This window comes from Trichomycterus rosablanca, chromosome 23, assembly GCF_030014385.1.
Source record: "Trichomycterus rosablanca isolate fTriRos1 chromosome 23, fTriRos1.hap1, whole genome shotgun sequence".
In the NCBI taxonomy this organism is placed as follows: domain Eukaryota; kingdom Metazoa; phylum Chordata; class Actinopteri; order Siluriformes; family Trichomycteridae; genus Trichomycterus; species Trichomycterus rosablanca.
The window spans coordinates 6,319,957-6,341,171 of record NC_086010.1 but is presented as its reverse complement, the minus strand read 5'-3'; the positions used below and the strand labels follow the sequence as shown (position 1 = coordinate 6,341,171).

The 21,215-nt window shown below is 39.4% G+C and overlaps 1 protein-coding gene across 1 annotated transcript; it reads left to right on the top strand.

Moving 5' to 3' along the window:
* The first annotated feature begins 248 nt into the window (after positions 1-248).
* On the top strand, positions 249-21,215 carry si:dkey-12j5.1 (uncharacterized). The gene is made up of 11 exons (XM_062985353.1): positions 249-385; positions 1,392-1,495; positions 1,782-1,928; positions 2,351-2,500; positions 3,614-3,720; positions 4,434-4,557; positions 5,631-5,744; positions 7,522-7,590; positions 14,228-14,281; positions 17,012-17,125; positions 18,888-21,215. Exons 1-11 carry the CDS (start codon positions 331-333, stop codon positions 19,071-19,073), a joined length of 1,224 nt encoding a protein of 407 aa, XP_062841423.1. The 5' UTR covers positions 249-330; the 3' UTR covers positions 19,074-21,215.

Here is a 21,215-nt window from a genome sequence, read left to right as displayed (position 1 = left end):
AATTAGCAGAGCTACCAAAAGCTAACGACGCTACACTACTGTTCTGCTTGTTTTCTCTGCACCCGTTTTCGTACAAGTCCCACCTTCGTTCTTAATTCAGCAGCTTGTCATTGGACAATATTGCTCACTACTTGTAAAAGAAAAACTAATAGCCAATCTTAGTACAGAGAAAAATGTACCAGCCAATCAGAAACAGGAGGCGGGATTTGCTGAAAATGGTTGAGGAAAAAACGCCGCTCGCATGTTAACCATACATGCAGGTTGAAATACTGTATTGAAGTAACTTTGTGTAATTTTGTACTGTAGAGTTGCTGACATTGTAACACAGCGATGGGAGGACAAGCTAAATCCAAAAAGAAAAGTAAACCCAAGAGGAAAGAGAGAGGTTAGTTTTCAAATTACACCAGCATAAGTACAGTTATGGGCTGGCTGAATTCCACATGGTTCAGTTGACTGAAGTGTATTTACTGTTGTGTAAATGGTAACTGTAGCCAATCTGTTGTTTAGGATCAATTGACTGGCATTCTCTCCATAACAGTGTCATGTCGTTTGTGCCATACTACTATGGCATTTGTAGTAAAAGTGGTGCTAATATGTGTAATAGGTGCAGCAGTGTTGTTGGGTTTGTAAAAATGCAGTATGAAGTATGATTTGCAGTAGAGAAAAGGATTACAGAATAGGACAGGGTGGCAATGTCAATATACATTACACTAGTGCCCCTATTCAACTGATTTAACTTTTACCATGTTTTTTTTACCCTTTAACAGTCTTCCAAGCGTCTCATGAGGTGTATTTACATGTGTGTGTATATAAACACAGAATACTGCAAGAATAAAATGATGACTCTGATGCACTCTAGTAATCTGATCATGGTAAATCTCCCTGTTTACATGAGTCAAGCTGTCAGTGAACAGATTTCTCAGTGTGACGAAATATAGTGAATCTGTTTACTTTCCAGCAATGTGTAATTGCTGCTTTCAAAACCTACTAGTGTTCTATTATAATTGAATTATTTAATTTATATAAAACTTGTTGTTTTGTGTCATGCATACATATAACAATAATTATAATTATCTACTTATATCTTTTAGCTCTTGATAACTTGATAACGACTTCTGTTACAAATCTGGTAGGATCTTTTTAACACTTTTAACACTTTTGAGGATCAGATTAAAATGGCTGCAAAAAGCGACTAATTAGTAATGCGTAATATAGTGTTTGTATTTTATTTTTATACAGAAGTGCCGTTTAAAGAATTTACCATGTGTACTCCACCAGTTTTGGCCATTGGGCCAGGGCCATATGTTTGATACATGTGAGGGTAAAGCATAAATCATGTTTTTATTGTTATAATAAAAATGACTTTTCACTGGTTCTTGTTTCTGCTACAGAGCACACAACCATTTTTCCACAGGAGAGGATGAAAGCCAAGATGCAGGATAAAGCTAAGAAGAAAACAGCTGAAAAATACACTATCGATCAGTTACTACAAAAGGTAATACACATTTATATACACACACTATACTGTATATGATACAGTGGTTTAGTACGCTATCCCATCACCGGTTTAAATCTCAGCAGTGCTATCAGCAGGCCGTGATCAAAGTGAAAAACGTGTGGCTGGGTTTGATGGACTTTATAAATAATAATGGTTTTATGGTTTAGACAGGACCCTTTTAAATGTAGAATTTCTGAATGCCAATGTGACTTCTGCTCATTGTGTAATTATCTGACACTAGGCTTGCACTAGGATTATAGTCTCATTTATCTCTCTGTTTCAGACAGAAGAGTGCATGGATAACTTTGACTTTACCATGGCAAGGATGTTCTGCCAACGTGCCCTGGACATTGAGCCAACCAATCTAACCATTCTAGACATGCTGGGAAACATCTGTGCTGAGCTGGGGGACATGGACAAAGCCAAAGAAATATCCTTTAGCTTGAGCTGGCATCAACACCAGACAACTCGATGCACAGTGTTTGTAGTTAAATGGTGGCCAACTGTGAGGCAAGAGGGTTAGAAACAGCACAGTTGGTTTTGTACAAGTTTTTTTTTTTACTGTAAAACTTTGTTCTGAATCATGATAAAAGTTTATCCAATCAGAACATTTTTGCACCTTAATTATATATTGTCTTAGGCTGGCATCAATAATAAATTCTCAATGTAATTATTTTAAATATAATTTATCATCAAAAACTGGGCTTTATTTGCCTAACTGTTTAAACACTACTATTTATTACAGTATGCATAGGCTGGATTTATTTATTTATTATTTTTTTGTAAAGTCTAACTCTAACCTGCTTGGTTTTGTGATGAACTGAAAAGCTTTGCTCCTTAACAGCAGTGCATGTATTTCTGAAATCAGTGGAATTAAGTCCAGAGGAAGGCCACAGCAAGTACATGTACCTGGGTCAGATTCACACGGGCGCAGAGGCTGTGCACTATTTTAACAAGGGCATCGAAATCATGCTCAGAATCATGGACAAACAAACACGAGAGGTATGTTTTCCTCTCCTTTTCCACTTCCCATTTTTCCACTGTCCCAATTTGCACATCAACCTGGCTTACAGAGGAGGGTCGTAGGGTAACATGAATCTTTCAAATCACACTACTGGCCATGCATTTACACTGGCAGGTGACAATTTCTTACAGAGAATCTCAGAACATATTTGGAGAACCATGATACTGTACATATCTGTATGTGAGAATCCCTGCTTTTATAAGGGTGGGCTATTGTATTAATTTGATAATTGATTATTTAAGTTTGAAAATGTTGCTGTGTAAAATTGGCTCACAATCAAGAGTGCACATCCATATCAGTTTTTTTTAGGTAGCCTTCAGGTCCAAACATTATCTTTAATAAGATAATCTGAAGAAACATGGAAGTTATCTGGCTTAAAGATATGGTGCTAGACCAAATTTGTATTTTATAAGCCATTTTATAATGCCTGCTAAAGCCAAGTAGCTCGAGTGATTGTCCCACACACTACTGTACAAAATATTTATTTGTTTATGGATTTGTATTTGAGTCACTGCTTCATCCTGATTAGGGCCATGTTTGGGCTGCCTTTAACTGGAAACATTGGCTGTGTAGGGGGAATAAATAGGAACAGTGTGTCAATTCATTGCCCAGCACCTCACGCTTACTTAAACCTTTTTTTCTGTAGAAAGTCGTCCTTGTGGTAGGTTTATGGAATGTGGAAGAAAAAAAAAGTATTGTTTGTTTGTTTATTAGGATTTTAACGTCATGTAATTAGCCCTCGTAAATTAGTTTTGGCTGAATTGTGTTTGTGGTGTAAATATGGATGCAGTTCTGTGTATTAGCACTGGGAGGCGCTGCAGCATCACTATCAAATCCGGTGTCGACCAGTTCTGCTCACATCATTCTGTTCAGTTACACTATAAAATAATTACAATATAAACTATATGACCAAAAAGTATGTGGACAGCCCTTTTCTGAATTACTATTTAGTTCAGGTGGTTCTGGCAACCCATTGCTGACAGGTGTATAATATCAATTATAAAAAAATACAGTTCCACAGTGGACCTTTCCTCAACTTTTGCTCAAAGTGAGATCCATTAAATACATAATTGTGTGTTTGTGTTCTCTAGGTTAACAGTATGGGAGCAGCTGCTTTGCCCTCGGAACCTGCCGTCACTGCAAAAGACGTGTCTGTAGCTTTTTGCTCCATTGCTGAGATATTCTTCACTGACCTTTGGTAATCTTTCCTTCTCGCACATACACATGCTGGGGGCTTAAAAGCTCAAGAGCTTGAGATTTTAGCAGTGGTGGGCTAGTGTATTTTAGGGGAGGGTGGTAGGGGGTAAGTAAATCCAATCCAATTTTTAAAGCCCATATATGTTTTTAAATATTTAAGCACAAAATAAATTGTTAAACACTCTCTCTAATATTATTGTTTTGCTATTTTAAGGTGTTGTATATTCCATTTTAGTTGCTAAATTGATGGACAGTGTTATTACATGATAATCTGAAGCTTGACAGTAGCCTCAGTGAAGTTTTTACTTTTAAAATAAAACCATTTTCTTGTTAATTAACACTACTTACATTTACTTTTACATAATTTGTCAGGCACTTTTGTCTAAAGGGACTTACAATTGTGACTGAATACTGTTTGAGCAGTTGAGGGTTAAGGACCTTGTTCAGGTGCCCAACAGTGGCAACTTGGCGGTGGCGGGACTTAAACTGGGCAGGCTTCTTATCAGAATCAGAATCAGAATTTATGTAAAAATAATAAACACTCTACTCTCTTAAAACAAAGAAAAAAGAAGAATTATATTATAGTCCAGTACCTTAACCACTGAGCTACCACTGCCCCCTACTCCACTACCCAGTCAATATAAAAAGTTAAGGGAAGCCTGGATGGCTCAGCAGTCTTGTACGCTAACTCTTGTATTAACGTTGTTTTGACAGTATGCAGGAGGGAGCTGCCGAGCGGTGTAAGGAGGCAATCGAGAGGGCGCTGCACTATGACCAGGACAACCCTGAAGCTCTGCAGTTAATGGCAAGCTACCTCTTCAGCATTGAGAATATTGAGGTACGTTCAGCTCTGCAGCATTTTTTGAAAGTTGATGTTATTTAGTTCTTGACCGAATCCTCGTCAGCACTTCGGATACATTTTTCTCATCAGTGTGCTTTGATGAGTCTATTATAGTGAAGTTTTTAGGTCGGGCATCATTAATTTGGAAACTAAATTTAATTCTGAGCTTAACCAGGAGCTATAACAGTTCTGAGAAACAACTGCAAGAGGCAGAGAAAGATGGCTGGATCATTAGGCAATTTAATTGGGAGCGCTTGCCTAAGATGCACCCACATAAACAATTTGCACTCGCCTCAGGTAAAACACTGTACGCCAATACCCATTCCGACCACTAGGTGGCAAACTGGCATAGCAAATTACTTGTTTTGCTTATTTGTTTTGTTTCGCTTAATTTGTAAGGTCAGACACAAAGTTTAGACAAGACGGTCTAACTCATGATGGATGTCAGGGCTTTATGTTCCTCCAGCCCAAAGTTGGCTGTCAAACCATGTCTTATTGCAGGGATTTTTAAAACTTTTTATATTTTGTCCAAGATTTTTACCGCGACCCAAACAACACAAATGATGCATTAAAACGATACACAAAACGAAATTTGCTTTATTAAACACTGTGGCAATCTGGTCTCACTGTGGATTACAAGATGTAACGTAAAGCCTCCACAAGGGGGCATTTGAGTACAAGTTTATTTTGTATTTGTGGCTGTTAAAATTTGTTGATTTTAATTATTATTATTTTTCCAATTTTTTTGGCTTGCGACCCTTGACCCAGGTTTGAAAAACCTTGTCTTATTGGGACGTACTTTGGGCACAGTCATGCTTGACCAGTAAAGGGCATTTCCCAATTTGTTGCCATACGTGTTTATAAGCACATCTTTTATTGTATAGAATTGATTTTGTACATCAGTATAAGTATAGCTGAGTGTGTGAGAGTTGTACCAGACCCAAGACAACCACGATGACGACTCTGAACTTTCATGTTACCGTAACAGCTCAAGGACTCTTTCAACTTTCTGTTACCGTAACAGGTCACTTAGTGTAAGAATATAACCTTAAATCTGATCTTTTTTCCAGGACGGACGAAAATACCTGATGAAAAGTGTGTCGTCATGGTTACCGAGTCAACAAAAAGATGAAGCGCCGTCAGAAAGCACAGAGCAGCAAGAAGAGGAGGAAGAGCATACACAGGTGTGTGTGGGTTGTGATTTTGAAGTTGGTGTGTGTGTGTGTGTGTGTGTGTGTGTGTGTGTGTGTGTGTGTGTGTGTGTGTGCTTGTACGGTTTAGAAACGATGGAGATTTTATTAAAGAACTTCTTTGATCACCAGTGGTCAGACTGAGCTCAGCCACTGAAGCTTTAAAATTAGCTCTGTTCTGTCGATCAGCTGGGCACCTGGCTGTGAGGGAGGGAAAGGTTGAATAGGTTCCTCATTGCTGCTGAACCTCTGTAAAACTCCAAACTCCAGTAAAACTTTGCCAGTGGACTGCACAGCCCCACTGAACAGTTTTGGAATTACCTGGAACATCAGTTGAGGCTTTCTTAACCAACATCAGTGCCCAGAATTTTTTTCTTTGGAAGTCGTGCTTTTGCATGCAAAAAGATAAATGAAGTGTTTTCATGAGCCACTTGTTTCATTTCTTTCTCACTGCATTATGTATCAAAACCTATCCTGCTATGACAGACTTTATATAAAGCAAATATAGTGTGTTTTACCCACTGATCACAGCATCCTGCTCCTCGCTACTGTGAAACTTTAAACAGAGAGTAAAGGAAATGGGACAGATTCAGCCAAACAGGTTACCAGATTCATGACACTGCGTTCCTGTGTGCTGTGTTCCTTAAGTGTCAGCCTGAGTGGTGTAATAGAGGGTTATTTAAACCCTGAGTCAAAAAATGGGTCATAGAGAAAAATAATAGTAGTCAAATCAACAAATTTTAAAAGACCCAAACACAAAATAAACTTGTACATGAACACCCCCTTGTGGGGCTTCACATTACACATTGTAAACCACAGTGGGACCAGTTTTATTAATTAAGCATATTTTGTTTCACCTGCACAGAGTTAAGGAAGAATGCATAGATCAGGGTGTGGCTCTCCATCAGTGAAGGTCAGTAACGCGTTACTTAGTAACGCGTTACTCTAATCTGACTGCATTTTTCAGTAACGAGTAATCTAACGCGTTACTATTTCCAATCCAGTAATCAGATTAAAGTTACTTATCCAAGTTACTGTGCGTTACTATTTTTGTCATTTTCCTTAGTAAAAAGATATGTATTTGCTTTCTTCTTGCGTCTCGGGGAGTGACTATGCGACAGTTAAGTCACGGGCTGCGTTCGGAATCGGTTACTTACAGAGTGTGCACTAGATTGGAGGAAGTGTGCACTACTCGGCCAACGCCGAGTGATGACGTGGGGACGTGATGACGTAATATCACCATGGTTACAGACTCATTACAAACCCCACTCGCCAAAATGTAGGATATTTATCGTCTTTTTGTTATTTATTTGTCTTTAAAAATGTTCTTTTATTTATCTTACTTACACTTGTGAACAGAGGACTCCGTTTTCCGCGTCTTTCTTGTTTCTTATTCCGCTTCAATCGCAGCTCCAGTTGCATTATGGGATACATTAGCGGACCGCATTATATAACTAATAAAGTAACTTGTAATCTAACTTAGTAACTTTTAAAATCAAGTAATCCATAAAGTAACTAAGTTACTTTTTAAAGGAGTAATCAGTAATCAGTAATCAGATTACTTTTTCAAGGTAACTATGCCATCACTGCTCTCCATACACAAACCCTACTAATGTTTTTTTGGCTTAATGAAAGACAATCCCAATAGTCATAGTCCAGAATCTAAAGAATATGTTCTCACATCATTTTTTCTATGTAGTGTGTCCTCAAAACTACATTTATTCATTAAGACTTATCAGATAATTTAGTATTCATCTTTGTTTATTTACAGAGTAACGTTCCTCCGTACGAGTCCAGAATCACGGCAGCCAAGCTGCTGATAGAAGCAGAGGAATTTGAGGTAGGACGAACCATCAGTTTTGTTTCACTCCTGTACATCTGTTTTACATGGGGCGTCCAAAACGAGCTTTTAATATTCCGTTCGCTATCACAGAGCCTATCGCTCAGCCTGAATGGTTCCAGTTCACAATTTTATTAATAATGATGAAAATCCTGGTAACTAAGGTGTTAATTAATAGATGGATTGGATTAAGTTGGCTAAACGGTACAATGTGTGAGCTAGTGATTTTAATTCATTGTGCAAGTAATGCTGTCATTTTTAAATGTCATTTTCATTCATTTTCATTAGCTGACGTTGATCTCTTTTACAAAATACACCGTACAGAGAACAAACGCTTAGATTATAGAGAAAACTGCTGGAAGAATTGCCGTAATGGCCGTAATTGCTGGCTACACAGTAATAGTGTTGCTTCTGAAAATGTTTTGTTCATAACCTTAATGCATGAATGTTAGATTCGCATGAATAATGAGAACGGAAGAGGATGTTTTTGTTTATCTCTTAAATCATTTGCCTTGCACCCTCTCTCTCTCTCCAAGGGAAGATTGTGTTTGAATAATACACAAATTATAGTTTACTCAGTTGACCTTTACTGTCTGTGTGTGTGTGGGAGAGACGGAGAGAGAGCGCCAGCTAAAATAAGAAGCGTCTGTAAATGATAGTGTGTAGGTTCTAATTGGGTCCCACTGAGTAAGAGGTAAAGAACTGAATTTTTAATATAAAAAAACTTATTAAAATGAAAAACAAACAGTGGGAGAAAAAAGAGAGCAGTTCTGTCTGGGGGAGGTTTTAAAGCACAAATCAAAAAGATGAGTAAAAAGAGTTAGTTTACTTCTTTAAGAATAGTGTAAGGTTGTGCAAATGCAGAACTACTCTTAAATAACTTGGTCCTCTCAGCATGGGTGGAATGCATTTGCATCATGCTGTGGCATAAATTTCTTTACCAGTTACCTGGCTGCCCATCAGAACTGCAACGAAGGTCAAGGGGTTTTCTTTCTAACGGCAGGTGCTTAGACAACAGCCCTGCACTGTCCACCATAAAGCATTTTGATAGTTTTTTGGGTTTGGGTGGAGAGAGCAGTGTGTGGGAGAAAATACAGCAGGAGTAATTAAATTGGCTGGCAGTTTCCTCTTTGTAACCAATTCTCAAAAAACAGCTGATTTTTACCAATTGCTAAATAAAATGTGCTTTTTTTTCTCCCCCCCATTTTTTCCTCCTCCCAATTTGGTCATATTCAATTTCCTATTACACTTGTAACCTCCTTCTCATGCTTGACACCCACATTGGCTGAGGAGGATACAAATTGCCTTCACTAACACTTTTTTTTTACCTAGTTCTCAATTGACAGTAAGTGATAACAATGAGGATGAAGGTTGATAGGTAATAGACAGGAATGTACTTGAGTATGTAAATGCAAATGAAAAAGCCTGGTACATATCATAATACAATATCAGGGGGCATTAGGCTTGCATAGAAAATCTATCTTGAAAAATAAACTGAAGTAGCTTGACTTCCACGTCAGGAAGAATGTACATCCGTCAGTATCAAATATGTTTGTACTGCCTAAATTAGCTCAGCTGCTAGGCTAAAAAAACATCCTGGCACACTTTTGGGTGTAGTTGTTTGCATTAATGTATTTGTGTTGTATATGCCTACCCCAAAACAACTGTGCTCATACATTACCTTAATAATTAATTCCTCATAACTGATCCTTACGACCTCTGCTGGCTGATTGATGACGCCTGCACAGAGACGTGTGATAATGTGATCAGGGTGTGTCTCTCTGTACACAAAGCTGATTCACATATGGACTCAGATGAAAAGGGTGCAGGTGAAAAGATGTAGTCGGCTACTGCACACGTGTCGGAGGGGGCGTGTGTTAGTCACTGCTCTCCTCAGTCAGAGTGGAGGTCAACATCAGTAGAGAGGAAGTGTAATGCAATTGGGTAATTGGATATGACTAAATTGGGAGGGGGGGGGGTGCAAAAAATAAAAACTAAATAGCAGCACCGCTGTATGGCCAAGTATTTGTGAACACATGATCATGAGCTTGTTAGACATGCCATTTTAAAACCATAAGTATTCATATAAAGTTGCCTACATTCTCCTATCAGCTATAACAGCCTTATCTCAAAATGCTCTGGTGTCCAAATACTTTTGGCCACATTATGTACCTTAAGCAAAGTGGCTGTTATTTGCTTGTCCATTTATGCGTTCACACTCTCTTCTGTGTTAAGAACATCTACATTAATTGTGCTTTTGTGTGGAACATAACAATCTAGTGTCTTGCACCAGAAGAATTAAAATATCCTTCCTTAATGTCACTGGATTAAGGCTAATAGTCGGGGTGGATGTGGTAACCTTTTCACATACCCTCAGTGGAGCTGACACGGACCATTAGCTCTTTTGCAGGGAGAAATCTTATTTTTCAAATGTACCGTGCTCGGCCTGCACTGAATTGTTCCCCGAGCCATTTTTCATGCTCATGAGCCAGAGGTGCATGAATAGATTAGTACAGAATGAATTCACCTCTACAAAGTCAATCCAGAAGCACTAAAACACAGAGAAACAGCAAGTGTGGTACCTACACCACATGTAAAGTATATGTGTGATGTAAAATTATTGCGGCAACACATTAGCGATGATTCACACCTGTTTTAGCATGACTGTGCCGCAGTGCATAAAACCGATGTCCATTTAGACCTGACCTTTCACCCTGTCCTGAATACATGAACATATTAATTGTGCTGAAAATGAGTATGACTGCACCCACAGATTTCCCAGAATCCTCCCATGTTTAACACATAGCAGTATGCGTTTCATCCATAACAAAGCAAAACAATAATTCTTTACTCGAAAATCTTGTCTCGGGGTGTCCAATCTTTTCGTTGGGGGCCAGATGGAGTAAAAAAATATGTAAACACGGGCCACAGATTTTTTGTAATTAAAAAAAATTTATATTTTCTTTAATTGTTAAACCCAAAACCTTTTATGTAGTCAAGGGATGCTAAGGTATGTTTGACCTTGCTGTCTTTAACATTTACATTTACATTTTCTGCATTTAGCAGATGCTTTTGTCCAAAGCGACTTACAGTTGTGACAGTGTACGTATACAATCTAAGCAATTGAGGGTTAAGGGCCTTGCTCAAGGGCCCAACAGTGGCAACCTGACAGTGGTGGGGCTTGAACTGGCAACCTTCTGATTACAGGTCCTGTGTGTGTGTGTGTGTGTGTGTGTGTGTGTGTGTGTGTGTAAGTAAAAAAACAGATAACGTAACTTTTGTAAGTACTTCTATCGATTCTTTGGACTATGTTTTATTTAAGAACTATGTTTGGAACTGCCTTCCTACATCCGGCAGAAGAAAGCTTTCATAAGTATAGATGTGCTTGTATGTAGGCCACTTAAATGCCCAGGGAAAAACATGACAGGTTTGTTTGATATTTATTCAAAAGCTTGTGTATGCACATTTTTATTTTCCCACACAGTGATGCTTCGTCTTTGTTAGATGTGTGCACACACCCACGGTGTTTAGGTTGGAAAGGGCGGCATATTTAAGGCACAGTGTTGACAGGACATCAATAATATTGCTAACTCTGTGTTTGGGTGCGTGTGCGTGTGTGTTTGTAAATGTGTTGGTATAAATACATGGCAAAGATCTATTTCCTTTATAGTCAGAGGTCAAAGAGGGCATGTGGGCTCAGCAGGCGTCTACAGGTGCACGAGAAGAAAAAAACAAGGAGATACTCTGAAACCAGGTCTGGTGTGGCCACTAATCTGAGCAAGAAGGGTGATCAGACGTCCTTGTTTGATCACTAGGGTGCTTTTTAACACCGGCTTTTAACTGATAGCTCCATTCCTGCTTATCTAAATCTATTGTACAGGCGTCCACATACTTTTGGCCATGTATTGCATTAAAAAAAATTAATGACCTTCTGTACAAACTAAACCATCTGTTACTTTTAAAAACATACAAATGTAATATTTTTTATGTTTTGAGATTTTGATTTGAATTCTGGTAAATTATACTAGCCCATTACAGCTAGGTTCCAGGGTTCGAATCTCTAATGGTGCTATCGGCCAGTTGTCTGTCTACATACAGATGTGATCTGTAAAGTTGCTTTGAGACAATGGATGTGTTCAAAAACCTAGTGAGCTGCTGTCTAACTGTCTACATAGGCAGCTGCCTAAATAGAGAGGATTCTAATGTCATTGACTTATAAGGCAGGTTATTCAAATGCACAGCGATTCCATCAGTTTTCGCTTACTAAGCTAACACAGTTAGCCTCATGCCAATCAAACCAATGGGATGAGGTGGCACAATGCGCTAGCATGTCAACTAACATCTCCCTCCGTGTACCAAAAACTGTTAAATTCGCTGACAAGCCCGAATTTACAAATAAACGATTTGTGCAAGTTTATACAAATTAAAAATCAATAATAATTTATTTACGCATATATATTTTTATTTTCTGTAAGAAAGGTTGTGCTGCACTGAATGCTGGGATTGCCTTCACCACTAAGGCAGCATCGGATGCTCCCTCATTATTCTGTCAAAATACAGTTCAGATTTAAGGTGACTTAGTAGACAGCATTTTAAGGCATCTAGGAATTCGAACAGGCTACTTCTCGGGAGCGCGCGTAGAATGACTATGTAGAGAGCTCACTAGGTTTTTGAACACACCCAATGTCTATTGTAAAAAGTGCTATACGAGTAAACTTGACTTGACTTGATTGGCTATGTCTAAGAGGGTTTGGGGTAACGATGCCCTCGCATTTGATTGCTGTCCTGTCCTGCATTGCGTCCAGTGACCCAGACCAAGATAAATTGGTGGTAAAAACAGGAAAATTAAATAAAAATAAAATATATCAGAAATTGCATATTCTGTTTTAATAATTTCCTGAGATTAGCTATTTAATAATTATTAATATGCTTTAATATATTTGACGGCCTGAGTATTTATTCCCTCATCAACCAAATCAGTGACTCCATCAAATTCAAAATAAATTTGGTTATAAATCCATCTAATTTGTAAGTCTTATGATAAATCTCCGCACAGTTCATTAACGTTTGGCTTTTATTTAATTTTTTGTTAACATGGGGTGCTGAAATGCAGATGATTCCAAAAATGAATCCCTGAAGTAATTCTCAGCTCCTTATTTTAACATGTTTCATTTGAGACAGTTTAGTTCCCAACAGCTTCAGTGTTACGTGAATAATGCTCTATATTTTTTTATCCTAAAGTAGTTTTTCCTATATGTGTGTATATATAGACACACACACACACACACACACACACACACACACACACACACACAGAGTGCTGTTTTGGTAGATTGGATCTGTCAGAACTGTCACATTATCGTCTGAACTGAATTTTATGGTTCTGCAGGATCATAAGTTGGTGGGTCGGTACTTTAAATTATGTATACTGAGTGATGCTCTTAACTCTCAATTTTTTTCTTACCTCTCACTGAGTTGCTCATTTCAGCTAGCTCTTCCTGTACTTTTGGGAGAAAGTAGCACACACAGTTATTTAAAATGTCGATCACTGCCATTGCGTCACTACGGTAAAGTGAATATTCTAAAGTTGCTTGCTCTAATGAGTGCAGAACTCAATGTGTGTGTGGATTTATTTTTAAATACGTCAATTATTAAAAATTATGACAATGGAAAAAAACAAACTTGCCTCTAACTCTAAGTGACAGGTAAGTATTTTATATAATAATATACTCCCATCTCACAGTTACTTATTAACACAAATCTGTGGCAGTCTAGTGGGTAGAGCTTTGGGCTATCAATTGGAAAATTGATGGTTCAAATCCAGGCTTTGCTATGCAGCCACTGTCGGGCTTTTGAGCAAGGCCCTTAAACCTCTCTGCTCCAGGGGCGCCGTACAACAGCTGACCCTGCACTCTGACCCCCGGTTCCAAACAAGCTGGGATATTCAGAAAAAGAATTTTATTGTACTGTACATGTGTAGATGTATGTATGACAAATAAAGGCATTCTATAAAAAATATGAGCTGCACCTACCGTACAGATGCACTCTGTGGGTATCCAATTACTGACTGTAGTACATCTGTTGCACTGTTGCTGTCGGGATTTTTAAAGACCTAAGTGTCAGTGCTGGGAGAATAGTGCGCCAGCCAAAATATACCACCAAATAAGTCCTGTGATCAGAAAGTGTCAACTGATATAAAAAACTGGATGGAGATTAACACACTGTGACTTTTTCTATTAAGACATTATTGTTGTTGCTTTTTGTAAGATTTCCCCTCAGTGTTTATGCTCAGTCCTTGCTGAGTGACAGCCTGCTCCCAGACACAAAATCCCTGCTGTTATCAATAACTACTTAATAAATTAATTAAAAAAAGAAAGAAAATGTATTTTTAATTGCTCAGGTTGTTATTGATAACATTTTGTATCTTGCTGTTTAGATTTTGTATAATGTTTGATTTTGTATTAATTAAACATTCTGTCAACATGGTTTCATTTGAGATATGATTCTACATTTACATGCACAATAAAAATGTTTCTTTATGTAGATTTCATTGGGGGATCATATTTCTTTATGATTTATGTAAAAGTTGCAGTAATACCCAAATAATGTTTGTAAAAATGATGTGTTGTCCTTTCAGGTGGCCACAGATGTGCTGGAGGGTCTGTTGGAGGAGGATGATGAGGTTGTACAGGTGAGTAAATATTGATTTATGTAAGAGAATATATAAATTCCTATATACTTTAACACGCTTAAAGGTAAAGCGATCTAGGTCCTTTTTGTGTGGAGCTTGTATGTTCTCCCCATGTCTGCGTGGTTTCCTCCGGGAGCTCAGGTTTCCTCCCACAGTCCAAAGATGTGCAAGTGAGGTGAATTGGAGATACAAAATTGTCCATGACTGTGTTTGACATTAAAGGCTTGAACTGATGCATAACCAGTAACTAACTGTCCTGTCGTGAATGTAACCAAAGTGTGTAAAACATGACGTTAAATTCCTAGTAAATAAATACTTCAAAACACGCATATATGCAGGCATTGTTGGAAATACTTCTATACCATAAACACTGTCATATTTATTCAAATGGTAACACGAGGATTGCCTGAACATGTTACTAATTGTTAGTGATGTCGCTGATGTATTACTTGTGTATTTAGCACTAAAATGGAGCTCAGCTTGGCTCCCTGTATGCAATACAGCTCTGTGTGAGAAACCAACCCTGACAGGTGATAAGAAGTGGCTGCAGATTGGACATGTCGGAGGGAGCGTGTTGGTGTTCTGGCTGTTCTTGATCAGATCAGGGGTTGTTCAAGCAGCAGCAGATTCACAACTGGAAATTGGGAATGACCGGATTGGGTGAAAAAGGGGGGAAAATCCAGAATAAAAAGAATTTTTATAATATATAAAAGAGTTTTAATAATTACACTTTGTTAGTATGTCACTACTGGAACCAGACTGACCAGGATAAAGCGGTGCTGGTAAAACATGAACATAAATGAATGAATTAAAAGATTAAGATAACCGATCTTACGTTAATTATGGGGGTCACTTACCAGTTTTATATACCAGACTTGTGATCTGGCCTGGTCGGGCTCTCAATAGACACAGTTGACCGTGTCTGAAGGAGAGAATCATGGGTGTAGAATCACTTCTTTGGGGCTTCAGCAGCAATTTCTGCAGTCCGGTCACTGAGCTAGCATAGAGGACAAATACAGAGGGCATAGCGTGACCATCTGTTCATGTTAAAGTTACTTTTGTGAATCTCTACAGCTTCTGCTGTGACCTTTTCTAGCCATTGGCACTTTTACACGTATCTGAGGAGACGTGCAGAGGTCTGTTTGTAAATGTAATGCAGATGTCCCAAATGCTCGGGTCGGTCCTGGGTATAGGTAGCAGCTTGGATCCCACTGTATAGACGTATCACACACACAGTTGGTTTGAGAAGTGTAGTGTGAAATGTCTCTGTGTGTGTGTGTGTGTGTGTGTGTGTGTGTGTGTGTGTGTGCGTGCAGCGTGACAGGCTTGGCTGTAATGGTTCTGTATTCTCAGTGTTTGACAGGTCGTCCTGACAGTGAATGTCTCAGACAGCTGGATAAATAATGGATATCTGTGAGATGTGGAAATGTGTGTGTGTGTGTGATGAGAGTTATGAACACAGCACCCCTGTCACATCCAACTCCCAGTTACACTGACTTAACTTTTCCTCTCCTCGCTAAACGAAACTTGCGTGTTTTGCTCTCTGGTTTGTTTTCAAAGATGCTCCTTGTGGCTAGAATAAGGAGGAGGTCTTCCACATTTTTTGGAGTACATCTGTAAGGATTTGTCCCAATTTAGTCAAAAGAGCATTAATGAGGTCAGGCACTGAAGTAAGATGAGAAGGCCCGGCCTGCACTAGATGTTCCAATTCTTCCCAAAGATCTTCGGTGGACTTGAGGTCAAGGTTCCTTGCAGGCCGCTGTAGCTCCTTCACGCCATACATTAATACACATGTATTATTGGACCTCGTTTGTGCACATGGGCACAGTCATGCTGGAACAGATAAAAGGGCCTTCAGCAAAATGATGCCACAAAGTTGAAAACGTATCTTTTGTCTGTCGCTGTTGTTGTGTCCCTCATGGCATTTCAGTGGCCTTGGGAAGACTTGGCGGTGCCCATCTCCTCTCCAAGTATCCAACTGGCAAGGAGCCAGCCCCTCACAATGTTTTGCCCACCAGCAGAAGCGGTTACCAGGGTGTGGATGGGTTAAAGACCTCGGAGCCAGCTGTGAGAGTTGGGTGCCAGGTGAGGACCAGTGTTCCCATCCATCCAGAGGGATGCTGCTGCCAGAAAACAAATGTGCTACCTCTACCAAGGCACTCCAAGGCACTTGAATAGGAAGCAGTAAATGTTTGAGACGCCTCTTATTAATGACACAAAAACTAATATAAAGCACAATCTCACCCCTGATGATGAAGGGTGTCCACATAGTTTTGGCCATTCGATTTGTGTGTAGTTTGCATGTTTTCTTTGTGTCCATGTGGGTTTCCTTCAGGAGCTTGGGTGGCACGGTGGCTGAGTGGGTAGCACTATCACCTCACAACAAGAAGGTCCTGGGTTTGATTCCTGGGTAAAGAAGTCTGGGTCCTTTCTGTGTGAAGTTTGCATGTTCTCCCTGTGTCTGTGTGGGCTTCCTCTGGGAGCTCTGGTTTTCTCCCACACTCCGAAGATGTGCAAGTGAGGCGAATTGGAGATACAAAATTGTCCATGACCGTGTTTGACATTAAACTTAAGCTAATGAACCTTGTGTAATGAGTAATTACCTGTCCTGTCATGAATGTAACCATGTAAAACATGACATTAAAATCCTAATAAATAAATAAATAAATAATATCATAATGAACATATCTTTTAATTTTTTCCTTATTTATTTTATTGTTTGTTCCTCAGGTGTGGTATCTGTTGGGATGGATGTGTTATCTCCAACTGGACAAGCCCGGTGCTACAGAAGACCTGGAGAGCTTAAGAAAATCAGCTAGAACCTACCTTACCAAAGCAAGAAAGGTAATTCTACAAACACAAATCCACCTGAGATGATCTTTTATGGCCACGTACTTACTCGCAGCGTGTTTTTTCCCTCTTATCTGCACACGATTCTCTCAGCATGTTGTCACTTCGTCATGAAAGAAGTTTCCTACACACCACTGGTGATCAAAGGACAGGACATGAAAATAAAATGGAAAAGCTGCCATGTTCTGTCCTCTGTCTCTGCCAGTGGTTTTGCTGGTATTAGAGTCTGACTCCCTCTGAAGACCCAGTGTGCAGTCTGATTCCACTTTTGTTTCCTCTCTCTTCAGCTCTTTCTCCTTCTCTCAGCGTGATCTGCCACGCTCTGTCCTTCGTTCCTTCACCCTGTCCTGCCTCCTGATTTGTACTTCCAAGGAGAATTGAACGTTTTCAGCCTTGAGCTGGTTGTGTAGACGAGTCCTTGACACTGCACATTTGCACTACACTCACACCTTCATTCTATGTCTTCTGCCTCTTACTGTGGCTTTTCGAAGGACACATGATTTAAATTTGTTCTCTGTAGTGCATTATTATGATTTCCTTTTTATCAGTACAGTCATGTTAAGAATAAAGGCTGTAGGTGCTGCTGAACAAGCACCGGTACCAAACACAGCATCACTCCATTCGATCTGTCTACTGAGAGCAAGGACGGCATATCCCTGAAAGGAACGTTTTGGGGATGTGGGACACAGTATCACTTCATTTAATCTGTAGTGTCAGTGTACTGAGAGCAAGGAAGGAATACAACACTTGAGGATGTGGGTGGTACCCTAAAGGAAACCCATATGGCCAACGGGAAACCCTGTAAAAACTGCTTCTCACAGACAGTATACATAGGAGAGGATCAAACACCAGAATGTTTCAGTAAGACAACCACATTACCTGCTTAAAGGGATATTTTTTATATTTTTAATGTATATATATTTTTTGTCATATACACATATACAGGTATACAGTACAATGAAATTCTTTTTTCACATATCCCAGCTTGTTTGGAAGCAGGGGTCAGAGTGCGGGGTCTGTCATTGTATGGCGCCCCTGGAGCAGAGAGGGTGAAGGGCCTTGCTCAAGGGCCCAACAGTGGCCTTTCGCTAGATAGCCCAAAGCTCTACCCACTAGACTCCCACTGTCTCACCTGTTATCTGATGGGCTGTTTGTAAACTAAGGCTGCTTACAAGCTAACAATCTGTTTGTAACCTGACTGACTGTTTACATAACATTTTCTGCACAGTATACTGTCTAAGCAACTAAGCGTTAAGAGCCTTGCTCAAGGGCCCAACAGTGGCAACCTGGCAGTGGTGGGGCTTCAACCAGTGACCTTTCGATTACTAGTCCAGTACCTTAACCGCTAGGCTACAACTGCCCTAGCTGTTTGATACTGTGTAGACTGCCTGATGTTCTGCCTGTAATCTAACAGGCTAAATGCTAATCAACAAACTGTGTGTAACCTGACTAACTAATCTCCTGATTCATGCTTAGTAATCCAGGTACACAAATCCACAAATCCACATCAGTTTGTCTGAACACAAAGACAATCTTAGCTATTTAGAGTGTTCTCCACACCAAACTTTGTGTCCAGATGAAGTGATTCAACTTTGTGGACTGGCTAGCTTTTTTATACCTGACACTCTTTTTGTAAACTCACAGACTGGTCATAATCTGATGCAGTGTTACCTATCGCAATATTCCTGTGTATTGTTTCCAAGGAAAACCTGCATGTTCTTCCTACCTTTTCATTTTCTGCATGTCTTTGTTGCAGCTGTACGTTAAGCTGCGTTGTGAGGACACACCCATGCTGGAGCACACTGAGCAGCTGCTGGGAGAACTTGGAGGAGAGATTGCTGCCGATGAGAACGGTGATGAAGCTGGACCTTCGATTGACGACATTGGTGATGATTTCATTCAGAGCAGCGAGGATGAAGATGATGATGCTATGGAGCACTGAGTGTGGGAAATCTTCTCCTCTACATTTTGTAACTTTATCTATGTTTGAAGTCTTCGATGGGCGTAAACAAAACGTAGTCAACTGTAAGTTCACTGACACCAGTGGAAAGATAAACATAAATACACACAGTTATTAAAAAGTCTTTGTGGTCAATAATTTAAAAATTGCAGTGATATATGAGAGAAATGTAACCTTTAACATGTTTAAAACAACTTTAGGCTCATCTGTTGTGGACTTTTCTCTCCAGTTTATCAGCTTATTATGGTATTTAGGTCAGTGAACTAGGATGACGTTGGCAGAATCTTAATTTAAAGATCATTAAACAGTTTTTCTGTGGATCTAAACAAATCTGACAAATATATTTGTATTAAGGCAGCCAGGTGGCATATCATGATATTCCGCTAACATACCAGCGCTGAGATTCTGAACTCCCCAGTTCGAATCTCAGCTCTGCTACCGGTCGGCTGGGTCTAGTGGGCACAATTGGCAGTGCCTGCAGCAGACAAAATTGGCCATCAGGTCTGCTGGATGGGAAAAGACCGGACTAATAAAGTGGGTGGGGTCTTCAAACTCTGTGCAAAGACCCTGGTTAGCAGAGCCTCATGTGTGAATCCACTGAGACACAGGCGAAAAAGAAGCGTTCGAGGGACTGTGCACGTGTTGGAGGGGGCATGGGGCAGCTGAATATACCCTTCTCGAACGCAATCGGGATCCCCAGCAGCGGAAGACTAATTGGCCACGCTAAATTGGGAGAAAAAGGGAGAAACTGCATAAATAAATAGATTTGTATTATGCTTGGAATTTGTGGAAATTGATTAGATTTTAAATATAACCTTCACACTCTAATGCCAAACTCATCTTAATTAGTTGGCAAAAGCTCTACTTTTTAGATTAAGGAGTGTCTTGCGAACTCCAGCTGCTTACATTTGTGGTTTGTTGATGAGTAAGGCTTCTGCCATGCCTTCAGAATAGCATTTTGGGCTCACCAAGATTTCAAATGTACCCGGGTACCACCTACCAACTACCACCTGCAAGCAGTGAGAAATGTTACTTTACTTATTATTCTTCTTATTGTATGTCGGGCGGAATTATAAAATTACTAAAGTACAGGTTCATTTTTGCTTTTCTTTATTTTTAACTTTTTGATTTGAATTTCAGTTTTTGCCCTACAAGGGCACCTCCATGCATTTTTAATATCATTTGTTTATTTGAATGATAAAACTTTTGTCTCGTTTCATTTACGCATCCTCTAATCTTTCACCTAATGATTAATGAAGAGAATTTGCCCTCTCATCACCTTATATTTATACCCTAGTGAAACAAGAAGTCATGAATAAATAAGAGTTTTTTTGTTCTGTTTAGTTGTAATACTGTGATTCTGTAGGTTACTGGTCATATTCAGTTCATATATAAGGACCCACTTAATGCTAGAACAGTCTCTTATATTCAAACATTTCAATCATCCATCTTTCACCCTTTTACGTACTCTGCGTCTCCCGTGCTGTGACTTTTACAGTCATTTCATAAGCATTAAAACCCTTTAATGCTGGGCTGTGTGTGATACAGCAGAAATATCAGCAGGGATTAAAAACTTTGAAGCCAAATGCCAGCCCTGTCTAGTTCATTATCATAATCTACTCTGCAGTGTGATTTAAGCAGATAACAGCTGTGTTATTAACATCGCATTAGCATAGGCTAATATGTGATGTCGCTGATTTGAGTACGGGAAGGAAAATTTCAGAGCATATTGAGTTCTTTAATTCTTAAAATGTTGTGCTAACACTTAACAAGCCTGTGCTCCTCTAAGTAGCCGAGAATCTGAAAATAAAGCTTATAGATGCTTATAAAGCAGTAAGGAAGACGATACATGAGTATCATACGATTGTGAACCCTGGGATGATTATGGAATTTAGAAATTGTGTTTCCAGGCATGGCCACTTGGCTACCCAGAGGGTAAAGCTTTGGGCTATCAATTGGAAGATTGTTGGTTCTAACCCAGGTTTTTCTATGCAGCCACTTAACACTGTTTGCTCCAAGGGCACCAGACAATGACTGACGCTGTGCTCTGACCGTGGGAAAATAATTTTGTTGTATTGTACACCTACATATGTATATATGACAAATAAAGGCATTCTTCTTAAA